The sequence below is a fragment of the Meleagris gallopavo genome, chromosome 27, assembly GCF_905368555.1.
Source record: "Meleagris gallopavo chromosome 27, MGAL_WU_HG_1.1, whole genome shotgun sequence".
NCBI classification, from domain to species: domain Eukaryota; kingdom Metazoa; phylum Chordata; class Aves; order Galliformes; family Phasianidae; genus Meleagris; species Meleagris gallopavo.
In genome coordinates, this window is record NC_139430.1 from 920,028 (window position 1) to 942,711 (window position 22,684).

At 59.3% G+C, this 22,684-nt stretch overlaps 5 protein-coding genes across 18 annotated transcripts; 2 read left to right on the plus strand and 3 right to left on the minus strand.

The window, feature by feature from the left end:
- Positions 1-184: 184 nt before the first annotated feature.
- Positions 185-2,822, minus strand: LOC104915960 (acyl-coenzyme A thioesterase THEM4-like). 6 transcript variants are annotated; one of them, XR_014879857.1, is made up of 6 exons: positions 2,597-2,808; positions 1,618-1,771; positions 1,023-1,191; positions 842-955; positions 495-651; positions 185-320 (listed from the first exon to the last, which is right to left on the minus strand). XR_014879857.1 is itself a non-coding variant. In XM_085210022.1 (6 exons), the coding sequence occupies exons 2-6, from the start codon at positions 1,709-1,711 to the stop codon at positions 268-270; spliced, it is 636 nt and encodes a 211-aa protein (XP_085066148.1). In that variant the 5' UTR covers positions 1,712-1,771; positions 2,684-2,822; the 3' UTR covers positions 185-267. The 6 variants fall into 6 exon arrangements, 5 of the variants coding, with proteins under 5 accessions (XP_085066148.1, XP_085066147.1, XP_010725231.3 ...); XM_085210022.1 differs by having other exon boundaries at positions 495-700; positions 2,684-2,822; XM_085210021.1 differs by having other exon boundaries at positions 495-700; positions 1,618-1,747.
- Positions 2,823-5,853: 3,031 nt separating this feature from the next.
- On the minus strand, positions 5,854-7,967 carry S100A10 (S100 calcium binding protein A10). Of its 4 annotated transcripts, none has more exons than XM_085210030.1 (3): positions 7,812-7,967; positions 6,246-6,421; positions 5,854-6,053 (listed from the first exon to the last, which is right to left on the minus strand). In XM_085210030.1, the coding sequence occupies exons 2-3, from the start codon at positions 6,375-6,377 to the stop codon at positions 5,892-5,894; spliced, it is 294 nt and encodes a 97-aa protein (XP_085066156.1). In that variant the 5' UTR covers positions 6,378-6,421; positions 7,812-7,967; the 3' UTR covers positions 5,854-5,891. The 4 variants fall into 4 exon arrangements, with proteins under 4 accessions (XP_085066156.1, XP_085066154.1, XP_085066157.1 ...); XM_085210028.1 differs by having other exon boundaries at positions 6,246-6,469; positions 7,812-7,951; XM_085210031.1 differs by having other exon boundaries at positions 6,246-6,441; positions 7,812-7,927.
- A 1,069-nt stretch (positions 7,968-9,036) lies between these two features.
- Positions 9,037-18,038, plus strand: DEDD (death effector domain containing). The gene is made up of 5 exons (XM_010727252.3): positions 9,037-10,127; positions 13,493-13,837; positions 15,673-15,780; positions 16,431-16,577; positions 16,673-18,038. Exons 2-5 carry the CDS (start codon positions 13,513-13,515, stop codon positions 17,047-17,049), a joined length of 957 nt encoding a protein of 318 aa, XP_010725554.1. The 5' UTR covers positions 9,037-10,127; positions 13,493-13,512; the 3' UTR covers positions 17,050-18,038.
- On the minus strand, positions 17,942-20,705 carry NIT1 (nitrilase 1). 5 transcript variants are annotated; one of them, XM_010727257.3, is made up of 7 exons: positions 20,522-20,654; positions 19,698-19,763; positions 19,367-19,615; positions 18,961-19,064; positions 18,747-18,880; positions 18,544-18,669; positions 17,942-18,440 (listed from the first exon to the last, which is right to left on the minus strand). In XM_010727257.3, coding segments are annotated over exons 1-7 (960 nt in total). In that variant the 5' UTR covers positions 20,524-20,654; the 3' UTR covers positions 17,942-18,161. The 5 variants fall into 5 exon arrangements, with proteins under 5 accessions (XP_010725559.1, XP_010725558.1, XP_010725560.1 ...); XM_010727256.3 differs by having other exon boundaries at positions 20,620-20,642; XM_010727258.3 differs by lacking the exon at positions 19,698-19,763 and having other exon boundaries at positions 20,620-20,705.
- PFDN2 (prefoldin subunit 2) lies at positions 20,704-22,324 on the plus strand. 2 transcript variants are annotated; one of them, XM_085210026.1, is made up of 4 exons: positions 20,704-20,856; positions 20,933-21,051; positions 21,854-21,977; positions 22,068-22,324. In XM_085210026.1, exons 1-4 carry the CDS (start codon positions 20,788-20,790, stop codon positions 22,239-22,241), a joined length of 486 nt encoding a protein of 161 aa, XP_085066152.1. In that variant the 5' UTR covers positions 20,704-20,787; the 3' UTR covers positions 22,242-22,324. The 2 variants fall into 2 exon arrangements, with proteins under 2 accessions (XP_085066152.1, XP_010725557.1); XM_010727255.4 differs by having other exon boundaries at positions 20,933-21,021.
- Positions 22,325-22,684: the final 360 nt, after the last annotated feature.

Consider the following 22,684-nt stretch of genomic DNA (forward strand, 5'->3'; position numbering starts at 1 on the left):
CCCCCCCTCCACAGCTCCCCCTGCCTGCAGGACAAGGGGATGGGGCTGGAGCTGGGGACAGAGATGGGACAAAGGCAGAAAGAGCAGTGGGAATGGGGACAGGGATGGGGATGGGAACAGACACCAAGGGGACACCACCCCCAGATGCGGCCGAACCCCAAAAAGCCATCACAGGACACCGATGTCACTGCAGTGCCACACTCTGATCCCAGGAGGTGACACAGGGACACCCCGCTGCCACCCCCCTCCAACGTTACAGTGTCACTGCTAGGGACAGGCGGCCGGGGGGGGCTTGGTGTCCTCCACCTGGATGAAGAGTGCTGGAAGAGAAAAAGGAGTGATGCTATGTGACGATGTGACAACGTGGCAGCGGTCTCACAGTGCCCTCTGCCAAGTGCCACGCGCTATGGGAAGCCCTCGTGTCACCCAGAAGCACATCTGTGGGATGGTCTCAGTGTCCCCAGCCCTGTCCCTGCAGCATCACAGCTCCTCACCGGTGGCCTCGGCGTACAGCGTGTCCCCTTTGGTGTCACGCACACAGCAGGAAAGGAAGATTTTGCGTCCCTCGTGCCGCTCCAAGCGGCTGTCGGCCATCACCACAGCACCCACTGGCATGGGGCTGAGGGACAAGGAGGGGACAAATGTGTGGGGCTGGGAAGAGATGGGGATGGAGGAAGAAAGAGGAGCGGGGTAAGGACAGCTGGGAATGGGGACAAGGACAGGGGTGGGGACAGGGATGGGAATGAGGATAGGGCGGGGGGACAATGACGCAGTGTCCCCCGAAGCGTGGGGACACTCGTAGGGACACTCTGAAGTGACGTCCCCACACAGTGACACTCACGCCAGGTAGCTGATGCTCAGCTTGGCCGTCATCACCGACGTTTTGGCCACCGCCAGCGCGCACGTCCCCACCGTGGTGTCAATGAGAGTGGCGATGGCACCACCGTGCGTGAAGCTGAGGGGACACGGTGAGCACACGGGGACAGGGATGAGGATGGGGATGGGGACACGGCGTCACCTACCCGTGGTGGCCCTCCAGGTAGGGTCCCAGCTGGCACAGGCACTGCGTGCGGTGGCCGGAGGCATGCAGGAAGATGGCGTACTCAAAGCCAGCACCCTCTGTATCCAAGTTGCGCAGGAACAGCCGCGGCCCCGGCCCCGTCACCGGCCCCACCACCATCTGCTGCACCTCTGTCAACAGGACATGGTGTTGGTGACACAATGTGGGTGACAGGGTGTGGGTGACACAGTGTGACACAGCGTGACACACTGTGGGTGACACGGTGTGGTAATACAGCGTTGATGACACAACGTGGGTGACACGGTGTGGGTGACACCGTGTCAGTGACACGGCGTGGGTAACATGTGGCTGACACAGCGCTGGTGACACCACGATAATGTCACAGTGTGTCACCGACGCAGTGTCACAGTGTTGGTGACACTGTGGCTGACAAAGTGCAGGTGACACTGCGTCGGTGACACAGTGTGGGTGACGCTGTCAGTATCACAGTGTTGGTGGTGCCACGTTGGTGACACGGTGTCGGTGCCCACCGCGTTGGTGACACAGTGCTGAGGACACAAGGTGGCTGACACAGCACAAGGGACAATCGTGGTCACCTGGGAGGTGCTCAAGTCCGCGGCGGTAGGAGGGGATGCGGCGCCAGGAGCCGTCAGCAGCGCGGCGCAGCAGACGCTGGAACTGCTCACGCATGGCCACGCTCCACCCAGCATTGGGGACGGCCAAGTCCTGCGGGGACACCGAGCACAGAGCCTGCAGGGGCACACAGCAACGGGGACAAGGGGGACACAGACAGTCATGACAGTGCGATGCGGGGCTGCGGTGGCACCGTGTGGTGTGGGGACACCGGGGGCTTGGTGGCACAGCTGTGGGACGTTGAGATCATCGGGGGCATTTGGGGTTTGGATCACCGGCCCCAATCCCTCCCATCCTTCTCTGTTCCCTCCCGCCCCTGCCTCCCACCAGTGGCCCTCTTGTGTCACCAGGTTCCCAGGGTTGGGACATTTATGCCATGTCACAACACCCACAGCGTGCCTGGGCCCGTCACTGCCCTGGAGTGCCCTATGTCCTCATGTCTCCACCCTCTATCTCCATGTTACTGCTCCACATCCCTGCGTCACCTCCCCTTGTCCCCATGTCATCAGCCAATGTCCTCATGTCACCAAGCAATATCCCCATGTCACCACCCCGTGTCCCCTGCTTGGCATCTGTGTCGCTGCCTGATGTCCTCATGCCCTGTCCCATGTCCCAGTGTCACTGCTTGATGTCCTGATGTCCCTACTCCACGTTCCCTTGTCCCTGCGCTGTCCCCGTGTCCCTGCTCTATGTCCCCATGCCCTCATCCAGCGTCCCCATGTCCTGGCTCTGTGTCCTCATTTCCGCCCCCGATGTCCCCATGCCACTATCTGATGCCACCACCACCTGTCCCCGTGTCCCTACGATCTCCCCGTGTCCCTACGACATCCCTACATCCCACTGATGTCCCCATATCCCCGCGATGTCCCCACGTCCCACCGATGTCCCCATAGCCCAGTGATGTCCCCACGTCCCACCGATGTCCCCCTGCCCCGCACTCACCGTGGGGGGGACCCGGCACAACCCGTGGGCCACCACCGCGCGCACCCCCGCCCCGCAGCTCCGCCACATGGCGCGAGGTGACGTCACCGAGATGACGCAACTCCCGCGGCGACGTCACTCCGGCGCTGACGTCACTCCGCCCTCCGCGTGACCCCGCTCCTCGCCGCTGTCGCGCCGCGATGACGTAACTACGACGCGCCGGGCCCCGAGGTCAGAGATCTCCGCGCACCGCTGCGTCCCCCCCGGCGCCCCCCGCTCCGCCCCGCCCCCACCGCGGCGCTGCGAACCGCGGCGCTGCGAACCGCGACGCCGACCCCGCGCGGGAGGTGCCGCGGGCGGGGATGGGGGCGGAGCCTCCGTTCGGCCGCTTCCGGTGAGAGCGGGGTTCGGCCCCGCCCCACAGAGCGCGCGGGCACCGCGGGGTCCCGCAGAACCCCGTAGGAACCCACAGAGCCCCATAGGAACCAATAGAGACCCACAGAGCCCCATAGGAACCAATAGAGACCCACAGAGCCCCATAGGAACCAACAGAGACCCATAGAGCCCCATAGGAACCAATAGAGACCCACAGAACCCCATAGGAACCAATAGAGACCACAGAGCCCCATAGGAACCAACAGAGACCCATAGAGCCCCATAGGAACCAATAGAGACCCACAGAGCCCCATAGGAGCCCACAGAGCCCCATAGGAACCAATAGGGACCACAGAGCCCCATAGGAACCAATAGAGACCACAGAGCCCCATAGGAACCAATAGAGACCCACAGAACCCCATAGGAACCAATAGAGACCCACAGAACCCCATAGGAACCAATAGAGAACACAGAGCCCCATAGGAACCAATAGAGACCACAGAGCCCCATAGGAACCAATAGAGACCACAGAGCCCCATAGGAACCAATAGAGACCACAGAGCCCCATAGGAACCAATAGAGACCCACAGAGCCCCATAGGAACCAATAGAGACCCACAGAGCCCCATAGGAACCAACAGAGATCACAGAGCCCCATAGGAACCAATAGAGACCCATAGAGCCCCATAGGATCCAATAGAGACCCACAGAGCCCCATAGGAACCAATAGAGACCCACAGAGCCCCATAGGAGCCCACAGAGCCCCATAGGAACCAATAGAGACCCACAGAGCCCCATAGGAACCAACAGAGACCAAAGAGCCCCATAGGAACCAATAGAGACCCACAGAGCCCCATAGGAACCAATAGAGACCCACAGAGCCCCATAGGAACCAATAGAGACCCACAGAGCCCCATAGGAACCAACAGAGACCCATAGAGCCCCATAGGAACCAATAGAGACCCACAGAACCCCATAGGAACCAATAGAGACCACAGAGCCCCATAGGAACCAACAGAGACCCATAGAGCCCCATAGGAACCAATAGAGACCCACAGAGCCCCATAGGAGCCCACAGAGCCCCATAGGAACCAATAGGGACCACAGAGCCCCATAGGAACCAATAGAGACCACAGAGCCCCATAGGAACCAATAGAGACCCACAGAACCCCATAGGAACCAATAGAGAACACAGAGCCCCATAGGAACCAATAGAGACCACAGAGCCCCATAGGAACCAATAGAGACCACAGAGCCCCATAGGAACCAATAGAGACCACAGAGCCCCATAGGAACCAATAGAGACCCACAGAGCCCCATAGGAACCAATAGAGACCCACAGAGCCCCATAGGAACCAACAGAGATCACAGAGCCCCATAGGAACCAATAGAGACCCATAGAGCCCCATAGGATCCAATAGAGACCCACAGAGCCCCATAGGAACCAATAGAGACCCACAGAGCCCCATAGGAGCCCACAGAGCCCCATAGGAAGCAATAGAGACCCACAGAGCCCCATAGGAACCAACAGAGACCAAAGAGCCCCATAGGAACCAATAGAGACCCACAGAGCCCCATAGGAACCAATAGAGACCCACAGAGCCCCATAGGAACCAATAGAGACCACAGAGCCCCATAGGAACCAATAGAGACCCACAGAGCCCCATAGGAACCAATAGAGACCCACAGAGCCCCATAGGAACCAATAGAGACCACAGAGCCCCATAGGAACCAATAGAGACCCACAGAGCCCCATAGGAACCAACAGAGATCACAGAGCCCCATAGAAACCAATAGAGACCCACAGAGCCCCATAGGAACCAATAGAGACCCATAGAGCCCCATAGGATCCAATAGAGACCCACAGAGCCCCATAGGAACCAATAGAGACCCACAGAGCCCCATAGGATCCAATAGAGACCCACAGAGCCCCATAGGAGCCCACAGAGCCCCATAGGAACCAATAGAGACCCATAGAGCCCCATAGGAACCAACAGAGACCACAGAGCCCCATAGGAACCAATAGAGACCCACAGAGCCCCATAGGAACCAATAGGGACCACAGAGCCCCATAGGAACCAACAGACACCAAAGAGCCCCATAGGAACCAATAGAGACCCACAGAGCCCCATAGGAACCAACAGAGACCACAGAGCCCCATAGGAACCAATAGAGACCACAGAGCCCCATAGGAGCCCGCAGAGCCCCATAGCGCTCCTATGGAGCACCGTGCAGCCCCACACTCCATGAAACACTGCAGACCCCCGTTCAGCCCCATGCTGCCCCCGGCGATCTCCTTCACAGCGCGCTGTGGCGCCCCACATATCCCCTGCAGAGCCCCATAGAGCCCTATAAACCACCGCGCGGGCCCACGCCGGCCCTATACCGCCGCGCAGTCCTCGTGGAGACTCGCACAGCCTTCATGCAGCTCCATGCTGCCCCCAAAGGGCCCCTGGAGGCTCCTCAGGTGAGCCTGCGTTGATGGGGACGAGATGGGAACCCCACGGTGCGGATATGAGGCTGGGGACCTCGGAGTGATAGGAATGTGGAGACTGGGACACAAAGATGGGCAACCCAGAATGATGGGAACAGGAATGAGAGGACGCCACGGTGATGAGAACCACGGGGACGTGGGAACAAGGATCCTATAATGGTGGAAGCACGGAGATGCGGACATGGGGTGATGGGGAACCCATAGGCATGGGGATATGGGGCTGGGAACCTCACAGTGAAGGGAGTTTGGGGATGAGAATCCCATGGAGATGGAGACCCGATGCTGATGGGGATATGGGAACGGGAACCCCACAGTGATGGGGATCCAATGCTGATGGGGATATGGGGATGAAAACCCCATAGTGATGAGGACCTGAGGGGACCCACCCCAAGGCAGAGGCCACAGCAGAGTCATACAAAACACTTTATTGGGGCCGCAGGGCCCTCTCTCACTTCCTCCCCTTCTGCTTCATGTGCACCACGAAGTAGTCGTTGCAGGCGATGGTCAGTCCAGCCACCAGCGAGAAGAAGCTCTGGAAGCCCACTTTGCCATCCCGGCACTGGTCCAGGTCCTTCATGATCTTATCCAGAGCCATAGGATCGCGCTGGTTCTGGGGGCAGAAACTCATCAGCACCTCACAGTGGGATTACAGGGCTGTGGGGTAGGTGTGACCCCGCTGTGCCCCCCCTCCAGGTTATATGACCGTGGGGTAGGTGTGACCCTGCTCTGTCCCCCACCACCTCAAGGAATCCAGCGGTTATAGGGTGTGGGGTGAGTGCGACCCCGCTGTCCAACCCCTCACCTCCAGGAATCCAGGGAACTCCTTCTCCATCAGTGCACGCAGGTCCTCCTTGCTCAGGTAGTTCTTGTCACCCGCGTATTTGTGGAAGGTGAACATCAGCGTCTCCATGGCGTGCTCCATCTGGGACGGCATGGCGGCGGCTGTGGGGTCTGTGCGGTCAGAAGGGCTTATGGGGTCTGTGGGAGATACCGGGGTCCTGTGAGGTCAGAGGATCTCAGTGGGGTCTGCAGGGTCAGAAGGGTACAGTGGGATCGATGGGAGTCAGTGAGGTCTGTGGGGTCAAAAGCTGTGTGAGGCTCAATGGGGTCATTGGGGTCCAGCGGGGTCTGCAGAGTTGGAAGGGTACAGTGGGGTCTCTGGGTCTCCCTGGGGTCTACACGGTTTAGTGGAGTCTATGGGGCTAAAAGCTCCATAGGGTCTGCAGGTCTCTGTGGGGTGTATGGAGCCTGGGGGGGACGCAGGCTCAGAGGGGATTTGTGGGGCTCTGTGGGGCTCTGGAGGGTCTCTGTGGGGTGTGTGGGGCTCCGTGGGGTGTGCGGGGCTGAGCACCCGCCCCGCACCCTCTGGCCCATCGCGGTGACTCAGCTCCGGGCAACGGCCGTGGGGCGGGGAGGGGCGGGATGTACTGCGGTGTCCCCCCTCTGACCCCCCCCACCCCGCCCCGTCCCGGTCTTCCCTATGGGACACCCTCTGGACCCCCCCGCCCTGGGCACACTGAGTCACGGTCCTCCTCCCAGGGTGGGGCCCCTCCTGGATTCCCTACAACAGTGGGGAGGGGGGCACATCCCAAAGCTGCTTCTCCCTATGCCCCCCTCCGACTCCATTTCAGGAAGGGAGACTCCACCCTGGGGGTGAGGCATTGGGGTTTCCCTCCGGCTCAGCTTTGGTGCTTTGGGAAGGGGGGGACACAGTTTAATTTTGGGGACCACTCCTCTGTGCCCGTAAAGGGGAAAAAAATGGGGGGGGGGAGGGGGGAGGAAACTGGAAAAATGGGGGGGTCCCCACCCCAAGGGGAAAATAATGGAGGAGCCCCACCCTTTGCACTGAATTCTCCCTCCCCTTACCCCCTCATCCCCCTCAGAAAAAAAAGCTGCAGCATCTCTGGGGGGATCCTTAAGTTTATGGGGTGATGGGAGAGCATATGGGGAGGGAGGCAAACTTTATGGGGCAATGTGCAGGGCGTGAGGAGCCCTCAAAGTTTATGGAGTGAAGGGGGAGGGAATGAGGGGGACCCCAAACTTTATGGGGTGATGGGGGGGCAGGGGGAGGGAAAGAGCCGGGCTCTTCTAAGAGGAGTGCAGGGTGGGACCCCCCCTCCCCTCCGGATGGAGATTATGATGGAGTGGGGTGCTCCTATGGAGGGGGTGGGATGGGGGTATCCTCTATGAATGGGCGTCCTCTCAAAGCGTGTAGGGAGGTCCTCTATAAGAGGGGTCCCTCACCCCTGTGTGGGTCAATGCCTGGGGGGGGGGCTGGGTTCCAAGGGAGGGGGGTCCAACGGGGAGGTCCTCTGGAGGATGTAGGGCCGGGGGGATTCCCTCGGTTCGGGGGAGGGTCGGTACTCACCGCGCGGCGCAGATCGGGGCACTGCGGGGCGATGGCACCGCCCGGGATAGGCACGGAGGGGGCGGGACAGCCCGGGGGGGGACCCGGGGGGGCCCTGGCTGACTCAGTCGCTCCCGCCCGCAGCGCTGCGCCTTAACCCCTTCCTGCCCTCCACCCCCCCATGTGTCACCTGAACGTGCATCCCTCCTGTGACACTCGTGGGGATGGGGACACCTCTGGACAGAACTGTCCTTGGGGACAAGGTCACCTTCGGGTACAGGGTTAGGGCCACATCCCTGAGCCAGGTCCCTAAATGTGGCCCTAACCCTAAGGACAGGGCCACGCTTGGGGACAGGACCGCCTCAGGGGCTATGGCCACTCTTGGGGACAGAGCCATCCTTAGGGTCAGAGACACCTTTGGGGCAGGAACGTGCTTAGGGACATGGCTTTCTCTGGGGACGTGGCCACCCTTTTGGGGGACAAGGCTACATTTGGAGACCTGGCTGTCTTTGGGGACGCGGCCACACTTGTGGGCGGATCCATCTTTGAGGACAGGACCACAGCTGGGGTCAGGGTCACCTATAGGATAGAGTCACATCAGGGACGGGCCGCACACGGGGACACTGACAGCTCCAATCCCTTTGAGGACAGTTTCCTCCCCCTTTGAGGTCGCACATGCCCTTCGTTACTGCTAATTGCAGCTGGTGCCTGGCAGCGCCCAGCAGGCACTCTGCCATCAGCTGCCCACGCAGCGCGTGTGACAATTAGTGCAGCTAATTACCGGGGGGTTGCCCTAATCCCCCCCCCCCCAAAAAAGCCCTGAAGTGAAACGGGGCCTTCGTGGGCCCTCCCAGTTCTCAGCCCCGCCCTGCCCCCAGGGCCTGCCCTTCCCTACCCCAAATGGTCCCCATTCCCCACATCTCACCCCCACGCCCCAAAGGCCCCCCCAAAAACTGAGACTCTCCCCTCCCGTTACCCCCGTGATCCCCTCCTATCCCTTCGCTGTCCCCTCTCTGTTCCTCTGTCCCCACTCAAGATGGCGGCGCCTCTCACACCCCTCCCGCCCTCACCCAACATGGCGGCAGCGCCACATGCTTCGAAATAGCGATGAAGCCGACGCTCCGTGCTCCGGAAGTGCTCGCCCTCCTGCCCATATCCAATATGGCTCCGCGCCGCCCATCTGTCCCTACGGGCAGATGAAGGCGGCGAGGTGAGCGTGGCCCGGATGTGGGCGGGGCTTGAAGAGGGAGGGGAGCCAGGAATGTGACGTCGCGCCGGAAGTGACGTCGCTCCGTCAGCCGCCTGCAAGCGGGGAGAGGAGCGGACGGAGCCAACATGGCGGCGCCGAGCGAGGCCCGGCCGTGAGGGGAGGGAGCGCGGGGCCGGGCATGGCGGGGGCGGCCTAGGGGGAGCCTCGGCGTTACCTGGGCCGCCTCTCCGCTCAGCACAGCCCTGTAGCGGTGGGAGGCAGCGCTCGAGAGGCCTCGGCCGGGTGCCCGGGGGATGGGGGCCTAACGGGGCCCGGCCCTCGGAGCTGCGTCGTGAGGCGGCCGCGGGGCCTGGGGGCGGGGCTGAGGCCTCGGGGGGAAACTGAGGCACGGGGGGAGACGAGGTTGGACGTAGTGGATCTGCGGACGCCGCTCAGCCCCGTGGGGGTGCCTGGGGGCCGCTATTGGGGGGCACAGAGCTCCCTTTGGGGCTGAGTTCTCGAGGGGGCCCCTCTCCAAGTAAAAGGGCGCCGGGGGGGGCATTAAGGGCTGTGGTGACGGCATGAGCCTGGCTCCAGGCCCGTAGTCCCATCCAGAATCCATTTTGTTGGCTTTTTTTTTTTTTTTTCTTTTGCAAATTTTGTGAGCAAAACCAGTTTTCTGGAGGAGCTCTTGGGGAACAAACAGGTTTAAAGCAGCCTGCCCCTCACTTGGTTGTGCTACTGAGGGAGGAACGGGGATTTGGTGTTGAGAAGATGTCTGAAGGAGCCGCGTAGGGAGCACAGGGTTGATCCAAGACATCAATAAATTATTACAGAGTAAAGTAGGGATAAAAAAAAAAAAAGAAAGTAAGAAAGTTTGGGCGTCGGAGTTGCTTTAAAAAAAAAAGAGAAAAAGAGACTATTTGGTGGCTTCTGGAAAGTCCACCGTGGCAAGAAGGCCACCAACGCTGGAAGTGTGGTTTCCTATAACGAGCCATACAAGGGCCACGCTGTAAGGCTATAGGTGGCCCTGCTGGGCACTGTGCTGAAGAAATCTGAGAGAAAAGGGGATAGAGGACTTCGGAGCGATCCGTGCTCGGGTTCACGTCGGAGTGGATACACGCAGAGCAGAGGAGCTCCTCATTAAGGTTGGTTTTTTCGTGCACGGGTTTAATTTCTTAATGAGCCTGTGAGTCACCTATCCCTCAGCTGCACAGAATGTTGGCGTTGGGTGTCACGTCCTGTCCAAAAGATTCTTTGGTTGGTCTTTGACACTGGGCTCCTGTGGCTGTGGGACTGGGTGTGAAGTTTGGGGAGAGGTGGAGAGAAGCCTGGAAGAGGCTCCTCCAAACCCAGTGTGCTTTTGCTGATAGAACTGCCAAAATTGGCCAAGTTGAGGTGCCTGGATGTGAGCCAGGCTCTGGCTCCAGCTCAGGTTTGCATGGTTGAAGCTGTTGCGCACCACTGTGTGCTCGTGGGGCTTCCTTCCCCCCCAAAAAGGGGGTAAGAAAAAAAAAAAGTGAATGTTCTGGTTCTTTCCACATGGTTCTGGTTTCAGTTCTGCATAAAATGACTGCGTGTGCAGAGGCTGTGCCTTCCAGATGTCAGCTGTCTCAAACTTTACCCTTGTCGGTTCCAAGTGGTTCCACCCCTTCTGCTCTGTGCTATGGTCATGCATGCCATGCTGAGCCTTTAATGCCTCTCCTTTGGGGCCCGTCCTTCCTTCCCTCCCTCAAGGCTGGCCTCGTCTTAAGCTTCAGTCCCTCCTCAGGGTCTGCCTTGCTGCTGGGGTCTGCTCCTATCCTGGGGACACACGGAGCGCTGTGACATTGTACGGCCCCAGCGGGCCCAGCAGTGCGTGAAATCCTATGGCTGTCGCTTCTCCAGCATTCCTCGCATCACTGCTTATGCTTAGGGGACTTAATTACAGTAAAACAACCTGAAATCAGTTCTTCCCCAAGCAGGATGCTGACAGCGAGCCCTGTGACCTGGCGTTGGCCGGTGGTTTTGTGGCCCTCCGGTGACACTCGCAGTGATGGCGGTGTGACTGCGGTTCTGCGCGGGGCTGGGACCGTTCTGCTCGCTGTAGTTTTGGAGCTGTGGTTTTGGGATCATCTCAAGTCCTGCAGATAGGCTTAGGCTCGCTCTCCTATCTACCTATGCACGTGGGTGCAGAATGTTGTGGGGTAGAGGTGAGAAAACCCACAGAGCCGTGGCCGTGGCTCAGTCTCCTCTCTCTTGGTTTATCAGGAGCTGATAAATCATGTCTGCGTTTTCCTCATTCCGTTTGGAGCTGAACCTTAGTCCCTGTGAGTCCTGTCCAATCTGGGATCCTCACTGACAAGTGAGCTGCTTTGCCAGCTCAGTGCTTGCCCTCCTGCTGCTGTCTGGGGCAGTGCAGTGTTGGACACATGCAGGAATGGGCTGCTGGGTTGCTTTGGGCTGGGCGTATTTGGAAGCTGGGGGCAGCCTGCTTTGTTTCCAGCCCCAAATCTTCCCAAGGTGTCTGCACCTCGAAGGAAGGAGCAGCTCTGACCCCACCCACATGTTCTGCCAGCTGTCCCCATTTGCTTCCTCTTGCAGTGCCATTATGATGGGACTTGGGAGGCTGTGATGCTGTGGTATTACCTCCAGCAAAACTCCTTTGGGGAACTGATTTTTTTTATCACTTTTTTTCTGCAAGGCTGCGATGCTGAGAGTTGTTTTTTGTGGCAGGACATTAACTTCCCTGAAACGAGCAGGGTGAACAGGAGCCAGGCTTGGGGTGAGCAACTGCAGAGTGCACTGTAGGCACCAGGAGCTCGTTTTTCCTGTTCACCACAAATTATTTTAATGATCTTCCGTGCTCGACAGCCTCCTCCTGCCTGCACAGCGTGTGTGGGTCGGTTCCTGGGGGTGACACTGGCGTGTGGTGCACACATCTGTTTGCTCCCCAGGTGGCTCTGTGGAGTGAACCATCCCCACAGCAGCAGAGAACTGAGACCCCACAACTCCCTGCTGGGTGGTGACCTTGAGTTGCTGCCCCCCAGAAGCTGTCTCAGTCCTGATCCTGGCGCTGGGCACTCTTCTTGGGAGGATTTGAGGTTTCTTGCAGCCCCAGATGCCCGTCCTGTGGGTGTGAGGTGGGAGGGGAGGCAAGGAGGGATCTCTTCCAAGTCGTGGCTCCTGGAATCCCTGGTTTGAAAACAAATGTGACAACACACTGCGGTTTTGGGTGGTGCAGCTGTAAGGAGCTGCCCCTTGGGACTCCCCACTCAGAATGAGGCTTTTTCTGCTGAATTTCTCCTCCTTCAGTCTAAGCAGCGTGACGTAGAACTGCTTTTTTTTTCTTTTTCTGGAAGAAGAAATGCGATGCATTTCCCGGGTGACCGGTGCTAAATAACCCAAAGACAGCATCTGCTTAATTTCTGCTTTGGCTTTGAAACAATTCGGCAGCAGGAAAACGAGCAATTCCCAGGGAACGGTTTGAAGTTTGCTCTAAAAACAAAGTCCCAGAAACAAATGAGGAGGATGGGATTGCTGCTGGAACTGCTCGGAATTTCAGCACTTCCCCCCCCCTCCCCAGTTTTGCATGGACTGAGGTTTGTGGGTCCCCTGCCTGGAAGGGAGATGTGGGGTGAAGCAAGCGTGGCGTTTCCAGGCAGGATTTCATAGAGAGCTGCAGCTCACCCTGTGCCTGCTCCCCAGTGCCAAAGTATTTATAGGTCAGGTTGCAAAACCCAACAGCAGCAGCGAGATGGCAAGAAAACAATTAGAGTTTGTGACGGCTTCATAACCTCTGCACTCAAAGGTTTTGCAAAGCTTGGAGGAATCTCTTCTCTCTCCAGGTGCCACCACTCCTCAGTTCCCGCTGGGATGTTGGCATTTGGGTTCCCAACTGCTTGTGGGGACGGTTTGGGACAGCTGTGCTCTCAGATGTGCTTCAAGGCACAGCAGTGCTGCTGCAGCATTCCCATCGGAAGCACGGAGTTGTTGAGCTGGTGGCTGTTCTTGCTATGAAAACTCAGCTTTGTCCCCGGTGTGATTTCATACTTAGACGAATCTTGGGGTGACCATGCTGATAAATGGCAAACCCAGAGGTGCAGTGGCCTTGGATGAAGTAAAGTCACCCATCCTGGGGCTTCCCTGGCCACAAAGCTACCAGGATGGGGAGGGAGAGCCCGGAGCCGGTCTGACTGGGCCTGGAGCTGAGCGGGTGAGGGCGTGTTGGCTGTGACAGGAGGGACACCGGGGCGACCTGCGTGTCCCACTGGTGGTGGTGCCTCAAGGATTTGGAGCCCACTGTAATGGGACAGCATGGTTTGGGGCTGTTGCCTCCAGGGCTTTGGGATCCTAGTGGAAAAGGGGACACGTGGCTGAGATTTGGGGGTTGCACTGAGCCAGAGCGGAGCGGCGCAACAACCCTGGATGGCGAAACTCAACTTGGAGGATCCAAGAGTGGGATTTTCACAGAAAGAGAGAGAGAGAGAGCAGCAGGAACTGTGTTCAAACCCGATGGCCTCTTGTCTTGCAGGAACAGCGTGCCAGGCGGAGATGGCAGCCCTGAAACGCAGCCGCGCGCAGGCCTGGCCCGAGGAGCAGGGTGACCGTGAGCACGGGCTGTACAGCCTGCACCGCATGTTCGACATCGTGGGCACTCACCTGACGCACCGCGACGTGCGCGTCCTCTCCTTCCTCTTCGTGGACGTCATTGATGACTACGAGCGGGGCATGATCCGCAGCGGCAGGGACTTCTTGCTGGCGTTGGAGCGGCAGGGCCGCTGCGATGAGACCAACTTCAGGCAGGTGCTGCAGCTGCTGCGGATCATCACGCGCCACGACCTGCTGCCCTACGTCACCCTCAAGAGGCGACGGGCTGGTGAGTGCTGGGTGCTCTGCCTGTGGCCGAAGGGGGGTGGTGGCAGAGCAGGGTGAGGGCGTCCTGTGATTCTGCGGGCTTTGAGGTGCCTTTCAACCCCAGAGAATTGAGCGATCCCACGGTTCTGTGATCTGTAGGATCCCCTCCCACCCAACTGTGCTGTGATCCCATGGTTCTGAATTCTCCTCTTGTCCGCTGAGACTCTCTGGGGCTTTAAGGAGAGTTTATTCTGGCCCAAAGGCCCTGTTTTGGGGGAGATTCCTTCAAGTGGTCTTCGGGTAGGACAAGGAGGAGCTCCAGGGACAGCATGCTCACCTTGTCAGAAGGGACACGAGGCTCCAGAGGTGACTGATGTCCTCCCTGAGCCTACTGCTGTGCAGCACGCTATGGCACATGCCAGGAGGACGTGATTTTTGAGCAGAGCGCCCCAACCTCTCCCGTTTCAGCAGCCTGCTTTCTCTCTGGGTGCAGACCTGAGCGTCGTTACCAGGCCATTCAGACTGGGGTAAATCAGTTGGATTTTTGTCACCCATCTAGCTGTAGGCCCAGCTCTGTGCCAATTCACCATTCAGGGAACCTCACTCAGGGCTGGAGGAGCTCACTTGTTGCAGGAGCAGTGAGGTGGCCGCTTTGGCAGGCTCCAACCTCAGAAATTTGCATTTTTCTTATGAAATGAGGTTAATTGTGCTTTCACGGCAGTTCTGGGCTGCTCTCTCAGCTTTCTGCTCTCAGCTGCGATGCCAGCACTTGGGAAAGTGGTGAACACAAGTATGGGCAGACATGAAACCTTCCCCGTTTTTGGGGTGAGATGTGGGGCGGCTGACAGAGGAGCACAGAGATCACAACAAATCCTTTAACCTGGGGCTGCCACCCCCACGTCCTGGTGATGGCATCTGTCCTGTGCTGGAGAGCTGCATCAGCAGACAGAAATCAAGGAGGTGTGAGACCCTGACCAGCCACATTCTAATGGCAGCAGCTTAAGAAATGCCCCGAAATAGTTGAGAAAAGTGCCAAGACCTACAGCTGAACGAGGTTTACAGTGTGCTTTGCATTGAGGGGGAGTGGGTTGATGGGTTGGAGGAAGTGCTGCTCGGGTCCCTGCCTCCTTCCACAGCTGCGCCGCACTGCGATCTCATCTCTGTTCCTCTTTCGTAGCCGTTTCTCTGCAGAGGAGCAAAACCTCAGCCCTGAGTTAGCTCAGAGCTGGGGGAAGGATGGGAGCTGTGGTCTTGCTTTCCCCATCATCTTTGCTTGCAGCTGCTCCTCCTTAGCAGTCTGACTTCGGAGCGCTGGCAGCGCGCGTCACGCTGCATCAGAGCTCTGCTCTGAAGTCATGCAGATAACAAAGTCATGCAGATAACACTGTCTGCTATTGCAGCTTGGAGATGCAGGGAGGGGCATCGGCGTGGGGCTGTCCTGGGGACTGACGGTGTTGGAATGATCCTGGTGCTGAGCCTGGGCTGGGCCTGTAGCTGTGGAAAGGGAGACAAGACAGCTTTTCCCACACAGCAGTGTTATTTCTGAGTTTATTTCCTAATTTCTGAGGAACAGCTCTTTGCAGTGGGGTATCGGAGAGACCTCGAGTGCCTCTGCCAGGGCTGGGAACTACATGGCTGTGACTTTGGAGGTGGTTTTTTTTGTTTGTTTTGCTTTGTTTTGGAAAGGAAATGGTCGTGAAGTTCTTGGGCTTAAAAAAGATGCGGTGAGGAAATCACCTGTGGGAAGTCATCGGTGGAAATCATCAGGGGGATGTGTGTGGATCTGTGCATGCAGCGCTTTGTGCTGCTGCCTGCTGCTGTCTGTCGGTCTGTCCTAACGAGACCCTTCTGTGGCAGTGTGTCCGGACCTGGTGGACAAGTACTTGGAGGAGACCTCCATCCGCTACGTGACGCCCCGGGCTCACAGCGCTGCGGAACACGGCCTCGGCCACCCCCACAAATCAGGTGAGGACCTGGGGTTTGGGAACGCACCGGGATCTTTGTCTGAATTCCCGTTTCCCTGATAATGGAGCAGAAGCTGGCACAGAATTGTGACACTGATAACAAAAGGGCTGTGCCCACCCGAGAGCCACCCCCACCCCAATCCGTAGCTCGCACACGGGCTCTCTGCAGCGCCGTCCCAGCAGAATCTGGCCCTGGTGTGACTCTGTCCCTTCACATTAGTGGTGCCTTTCCCCATCTGTCACTGTCACCTCATCCCAGTAATGCAGGCTGGGGACGGCCTGGTGCTGATTGCAAGTTTTACCAGTGCTCAAGTGACACCTTGAGCGACCGGGGGACAACCAAACGAGGATTTTGGTGTCCCTTCCCATTTTGGAGAGCAGCTCCAGTCAGGCCATCCTCCAGGTTCACCCTAGGATGAAATCAAAGCTTTAGAACGTACCAAAAGATTTCCACAGAACTGGGGGGCTCTGCAGCTCCCTGTGGGAGAGGTGCTTTTGGGGCTGCCCTTGGTCCGCAACTCTACGGGCTGTGGAAGGAGTGAAGCCCCCAGCCCCAGGTTTGGGCACCGTGGGGGCGGTGCGCAGCTCTGGGTCCCTGCTCTGAGCTGCCCCCCCCCGTCCCGGCTCCTCACCCGTTCGTCCTCTGGGCAGTGCCTCCCCAGCACCCCATGGTCTGCTGCTCCTCGGCGGGGCCGCAGATCTGCACCAAGAGGCCCGGCCGTGGCAGGGCTCTCCTCAGCAGCCAGCGCAAGCGCAGGAAGTCGGTGACTCCAGACCCCAAGGAGAAGCAGACATGCGGTAAGATGTGCGGGGGGCCGAAGGGGGGACAGAGGGGGTCTTGACGCCCCCAAGAGAATGGGGACAGCGTGCTGAGTGCCCCCCACTCCCTGCAGACATCCGCTTGCGAGTCCGAGCTGAGTACTGCCAGCACGAGACGGCGCTCCAGGGCAACGTCTTCTCCAACAAGCAGGACCCGCTGGAGCGCCAGTTTGAGCGCTTCAACCAAGCCAACACCATCCTGAAGTCCCGGGACCTGGGCTCCATCATCTGTGACATAAAATTCTCAGAGCTCACCTACCTCGACGCGTTCTGGCGTGATTACATCAACGGCTCTTTGCTGGAGGCCCTCAAGGGCGTCTTCATCACGGACTCGCTCAAGCAAGCCGTGGGCCACGAAGCCATCAAACTGCTGGTCAATGTGGATGAGGAGGATTACGAGGTTGGGCGCCAGAAACTCCTGAGGAACTTGATGCTGCAGACGGCCCCCTGACGCCCGGTGGGATTCAAGCTCTTCTTTTTTTTTTTTTTTTTTTTCCCCCGTCTTTTTTTTTTTTTTTTTTTTTCTAAAAGATTTAAAGCCCTGCTGGACTCCCACCGGGTGCTGAGCTGTGGGACCCGGTTTGCTGCGGGGAGCGCCGGAGGCTTACGTGTTCTCTCACCCTTCTGTCCTGTCACCTTCTTTCTTGCTTTGTTTTCTTTTTCTCTTTTGTTTTGTATCCATTTAAAAAAAAAAAGAAAAGAAAAATCAACCCAAAAAAGTAAAAAAACTCCGCCCGGGGTGGATCAGCAATGGGCAGAGATGCTGGGACAGGGTGGGGGTTGTACTGGGAGTTGTGGGGTGGCTGTGCTCTTCTCCTGCCCTTTTGTCAGCATCCCTATGGGCCTGGCAGTGGGGCGGCCCTATTGTCCCTAATGCCAGAGCCCCGACCCCCCCCCACTTCACTGCCTCCTCTCTGGGGTCCTCAGGAGCAGCTCTGGCGGTGTCCCCGTGCTGTCCCCAGGACCATGTGCCTTTGTGTCCCCCTCTCTATGGGGCCTGGGGGGGGGGGACGAGTGCTGAGGGACACAGTGAGATCTCTGCCTGTCCCGTCCTCTTATTGCAGTTGGGATGAGCTGGGACAAACCGGGATAGGGGGGAGTTGGCCCCATGGCTGTGTCCTAGCGGGCCTGTCACCTCTGCTGTCCCCCCTCTGAAGGTCCTGGGGGGAACAGGGGGGGAATGTTCCCCTCTCCACCCCCAATTTTGTGGTTTTTCTCCCCATCCCCCAAGCTGTCCCCCCACTATGGGGCGGGCACTGACCCCACAGCTGGGGAGGGGGATGTGTAGCACTTCCCCCTACCCCCCCCCCCCAGGTGACAGCCAACTTTGGCACAACGTGGTGTAATTTCTGTGACTTCTGTATTTTTTAAAACTTCAATATAACGGTCATATTCCCTGTGTAGCTTTCGGTTTTCTTGAAATAAACATCTACAGCAGTGCACGGCTCTTTCCTTTGCCTCTCCAGTGACACCCCCAGCACCGGGAACACCACAAAGCCCCAGACGTGTGTTCGCACCCATATTTTGTGGCACAAACGTAGCATCCAGCCCAGCTCTGGGTTGCTATGGGGCTGGGAGTGCTGCCTGCAGGCCCACAGTCCCATAGAGATCAGCACGGCGGTGACTCTGCACCGGGATCTCGCGGCGCACGCGACGCAGGTACTCAAGGTCAATTTCGGCATAACAGAGCCCCGGTCCCTCACTGCACTGTGCCACCACCGTCCCCCAGGGGTCTGCCACCAGCGTGTGGCCGTAGGACACGCGGCCCTCATGGTTCCGACCCGTCTGTGCTGCTGCCACCACGTAGCACTGGGTCTCGATGGCACGTGCCCGCAGCAACACCTGTGGGGATGCAGTGAGGATGAGGGTCATCCCAGAAACAGAGAGAAAAAGAGGTGTTTTTTTTTTTTTGGGGGGGGGGGGGGGAGGAGTGGTTAATGCTCACCTCCCAGTGCGCGGAACCTGTGGGGAAGGTGAAGGCTGAGGGGTAGGTGAGGATCTCAGCACCGGCGTGCCGCAGTGCCAATGAGATTTCAGGGAAACGCAGGTCATAGCAGATGGAGAGTCCGAGCTGGTCAGGGAAAAGGGGACATCAGAACAGACACGAGATGTGGCATGGGATGAAGGTGGGGAATGGGCCCCCCGTACCATTCCTGCTGGAGTGCTGATGGGAGGCACGATTTCGGTGCCGGGGTTGGTGAAGCTGCTTTCTTTCATGGTAACACGGCCCTCCAGCTCCACGTCGCACAGGTGGGTCTTCCTGTAGGCTGCTGCCAAATGGCCTGCGAGCGACAAGGGAGCACCAGGAGCAGGGGGACGTGCCGCAGGACCCTCAATAGTGCAGGGCCCGGGGGGGGCTCACCTGTTTGGTCCAGCAGCACGTGGCAGTTGTAGATGCGCTGCGTGCTCGGCCAGTCTGCACTGCGCTCGTGGAAACCGCCCAGGGACAGCCACACACCACAGTCCCTGTGGGGAGCAATGTGGTGTCACTGGAAAAAAAAGTGATGTCACCAAGACAAGAATTGTCACTGGGACAAGAGGCGCCACCAGGGTGAGCGGCGTCACCGGGATGAGCAGTGCCACCAGGACAAGCAGTGTCACCGGGATGAGCGGTGCCACTGAGCAAGTGCTGCCACTGAGAAGAGTGTTGTCACCAGGACAAACTGCCACTAGGATGAGCGCTGTCACCAGGATGAGCGGTGTCATCAGAACAAGCGGTGTCACCAGGATGAGCGGTGCCACCCTGGGCATCCCCGTGGCACCATTACCTGGCCAGCGTGGAGTAGCGTGCCATCAGCTCACCGTCCAGGCTCTCAGCCAGGCTGAGCGTTTGTGCAGAGTCGCGGCCAATGTAGTCAAAGCCTTCGGGGAGGAAGACGAGGCACGCACCCCGCCGTGCTGCTGCCCGCACCAGCGCCGCGCAGCTGGAGAAGTTCTGCTCCTTGTCAGGAGTGGAGGTCACCTGGCACACGGCCACCAGCGGCTTCGGTCCCAGAGACGCCGCCATGGCTTGGTGGCTGTGACACAGCGCGAGTCAGCCCCAGGGATGCGGTCACCGTGGTTGTGTGTCCCCACCCACTGCCACCCATATGTAAGTACCTGCCCAGGAGGCTCCGGGGGCCTGGGCATAAGCGGTGCAGCGGGAAGCGGAGCACCGCACTCAGCCTGGGTGGGGGGGCACAGAGTGAGCCCCCTCCTCAAAGCCGAAACTGCCCCAGGACACCCCCAGTTTGTCCCCAGGACTCTCAGGCTGCCCCTAAACCCTCAACCCGCCCCCAAGCTGCCCCATAATGCTCTTAGCATCCCTCTTAAATTGCCACCAAGATCTCCAGACTGCCTCCAAGCCACAAATTGCCCCCAGGTAGCCCCCCGGTTTGTCCCCAGGATCCCCAGGCTGCTCCCAAGCAGCCCCATATTGCCTCTTAGAGCACCTAACAGCACCCCAAACTGTCCCAGGACCACCACGATTTGCCTCTAGAGTCCCCCAGTGTGTCCCCAACCCTAACCAACTCCAAGCTGCCCCACATTGCCCCAAGGACCCTTCCATCCTGCCCCCAACACCCCCCCCTCAAAAAAATAAACTGCTCCCGGGGTGCCCTAAAGTGCCCCAGACCTCTCCTCACATTCCGATCCTTTCCACAGTTGTCCCCAGCACACCCAATTTGCCCTAGGACCCTCCAAGCTGCCCCCAACACCTCCCAAAATTGCCCCTAGCGCCACCAAACTGCCCCAGCACACTTCAAACGGCCCTTAGAATCCCAAACTGCCTCAAGGACCCCAAATATTTCTCCAAACTGCCCCCAGGCCTCCAAACTGGCTCAGATCCCCCCGAACTGCCCCCGGCACTCCCAGACTGCCCTTGGAAGCCCACCAACGCCTTCAAACTGCCCACAGAACCCCCCCAGACTGCCCCCCGCCCGTACATGTCGCGCCAGCAGCACCGAAGCGGGAGGCGGCGATCGGGGCAATGGGCAAAGTCCCCGACACCGCTGCCCACAACCAAGATGGCGCCCAGCACTACCTCACCATACAGCACCGCTGCCAGGCTTGACCTTTGCCAAGATGGCGCCCAGGTCGTCTCCGGTACACACCGGAAGAGCGCAATCGTGACGTAGGTCTGCGCCGGAAGAGAGCCTGCCTAGTCTCCGGTGAGCGCCGGAAGAGGCGCAAAGTGGAGGGAGGGGAAAAGATGGCGGACAGCGTGAAGGGGCGGCCCGCGGCGGCGGGGCCGGGCGGGAAGGTGCTGACGGCGGAGCAGGTGCAGGGCGGGGCTTGGGGATGGATGAGGGAGGGCTCCGGGATCCCTTCCTGACACCCCGCGGTTGTCCACGCAGGTGGTGGCTCGGTTCAACCGGTTACGGCAGGAGCAGCGCGGCCTGGCTTCCAAGGCGGCGGAGCTGGAGTTGGAGCTCAACGAACACGGGTGGGGGGGAGGACAGAGGGACAGGAGAGGGTAACGGGACGAGGGGGGTGAGGGCACGGGGACATGGGTAGCAGTGAGCTGGGGGGGGGCACTGGGGAATGGGGGGAGGGGAGACGGAAAAAAACGGGAACACAAGGATGGGGGGGCAGTGGGGAATGGCGGTGGGCTGGAGGACGTCGGAGGGTGCCTGAGAGTGAGGGTGTATCGAGGGATGGGTTGGGGGGGGGATGCTGAGGAATAGGGGGGCACGGGGACATGTGGGCAGACGGGACAAGATATGGGGAGGGTAACAGTGAATGGGGGAGGCACTGGGATAGAGGGAACCCCGGGGTGTGGATGTCACTGGGGGTCGGCATGTGGAGTCTGAGAGTGCTGCTTAGGGACACGTGGAGGACACCGTGAGGAAGTGGGGACGTGGAGGGGACACAAATGGGTGTGTGGTGGGGGTGGGCTGGATGCTGGGGGTGGCATTGGGGGTATAGAGGTGTCACTGGCAATGTGGGGGACACCAGGATGAGGACACTGGGTGTATCGGGGGGCACCTGGGGATATGAGGGGGACAGTGAGGGTGTGGGGGGCCATGGGGTGTGGAGGTGACGCTGGAGGGTTGTGGAGGGCGTATTGTTGGATATAGGAATGACAGCGGGGATGTGGAGGGCGCAGGGGGGGCAGTGAAGGAGCTTGGGGGGGACTCCTGGGATGAGGAGGAGCACTGAAGAATGGTGGGCGTTGACACCAAGAGTGACACAGCAGCAAAACGAGGGATGCCGGGTTGTCACCGGGAGCGATGCAGGGTGATGTGGGGGTGACAGGGCCCCCTTCTGCCCGACAGCCTGGTGATTGAGACGCTGCGCGAGGTGGATCCCACACGGAAGTGTTACCGCATGGTGGGGGGCATCCTGGTAGAGCGCACTGTCAAGGAAGTGCTGCCCGCACTGGAGGGCAACCGCGAGCAGGTGACTCCTGGTCAGACCCCCCTTCACCCACAGGCCCTCCCTCCCCCCCCCAGCCGTCCTAAAACCCCTCTCCCCTTTTTCTCCCCCAAGATCAGCAAAATCATCGAGACGTTGAGCCAGCAGCTGCAGAGCAAGGGCCGCGAACTGAACGAGTTCCGCGAGAAGCACAACATCCGCCTGGTGGGCGAGGATGACCCCCGGCAGCCCCCCAAGGATGGCACCGAGGGGGGCAAGGGCAGCGCCGCCGGCGTCCTCGTGTCCTAGCCTTGTTGTCCCCTGCTGTCACCTGTCCTCCCTCCCCTTGTTTAGTGGTTTTGTTAAATAGATGTGGGGATTTTGGGTCACAAGTGTTCTCTAGTTACGGAGTAATGGAGGTGACACAAACCCTGGGAGGTGGCACTGTGGGCGGTGACAGCAGTGGCACTTTGAGGACGCCCTTGAGCTGCCCGTTCACCTGTGACTGCCGTCAGCCGCCGCTTTCCTGTACCGTGTTCCTGTCGTGCCCTGGGCTGTGCGGGAGGGACACACACAGGTGTCACTTCTGCTGGGGGTACAGTTGACAAAAAGCCGCCTGGATGTTGTCCCCACAATGTCACTCGGATCCCTGTGACCCTCTCTTGCTTTTACTCTCCCAAAAGTCTGTTCCTTTGGCAGAGGGGATGTGGGGAGCCCGGTGGGAGGGATAGACAGGGCTGGCACTGGGAGAC

Coding starts and splice junctions, on each gene's coding strand:
- LOC104915960 (XM_085210020.1), bottom strand. CDS start 2,665: ATGTGGCGGAGCTGCGGGGCGGGGGTGCGCGCGGTGGTGGCCCACGGG. Junction 1,772..2,596: donor TGTGCCGGGTCCCCCCCACG/GTGAGTGCGGGG, acceptor GTGCCCCTGCAG/GCTCTGTGCTCGGTGTCCCC. Junction 1,192..1,617: donor CGGACTTGAGCACCTCCCAG/GTGACCACGATT, acceptor TCCTGTTGACAG/AGGTGCAGCAGATGGTGGTG.
- S100A10 (XM_085210030.1), bottom strand. CDS start 6,377: ATGCCGTCCCAGATGGAGCACGCCATGGAGACGCTGATGTTCACCTTC. Junction 6,054..6,245: donor AGTTCCCTGGATTCCTGGAG/GTGAGGGGTTGG, acceptor TTCTGCCCCCAG/AACCAGCGCGATCCTATGGC.
- DEDD (XM_010727252.3), top strand. CDS start 13,513: ATGGCAGCCCTGAAACGCAGCCGCGCGCAGGCCTGGCCCGAGGAGCAG. Junction 15,781..16,430: donor CGGCCACCCCCACAAATCAG/GTGAGGACCTGG, acceptor TCCTCTGGGCAG/TGCCTCCCCAGCACCCCATG. Junction 16,578..16,672: donor CAAGGAGAAGCAGACATGCG/GTAAGATGTGCG, acceptor CACTCCCTGCAG/ACATCCGCTTGCGAGTCCGA.
- NIT1 (XM_010727256.3), bottom strand. Junction 18,881..18,960: donor CGTGCTGCTGGACCAAACAG/GTGAGCCCCCCC, acceptor TGTCGCTCGCAG/GCCATTTGGCAGCAGCCTAC. Junction 18,670..18,746: donor TCAGCACTCCAGCAGGAATG/GTACGGGGGGCC, acceptor TTCCCTGACCAG/CTCGGACTCTCCATCTGCTA.
- PFDN2 (XM_085210026.1), top strand. CDS start 20,788: ATGGCGGACAGCGTGAAGGGGCGGCCCGCGGCGGCGGGGCCGGGCGGG. Junction 20,857..20,932: donor AGGTGCTGACGGCGGAGCAG/GTGCAGGGCGGG, acceptor TTGTCCACGCAG/GTGGTGGCTCGGTTCAACCG. Junction 21,978..22,067: donor TGGAGGGCAACCGCGAGCAG/GTGACTCCTGGT, acceptor TTCTCCCCCAAG/ATCAGCAAAATCATCGAGAC.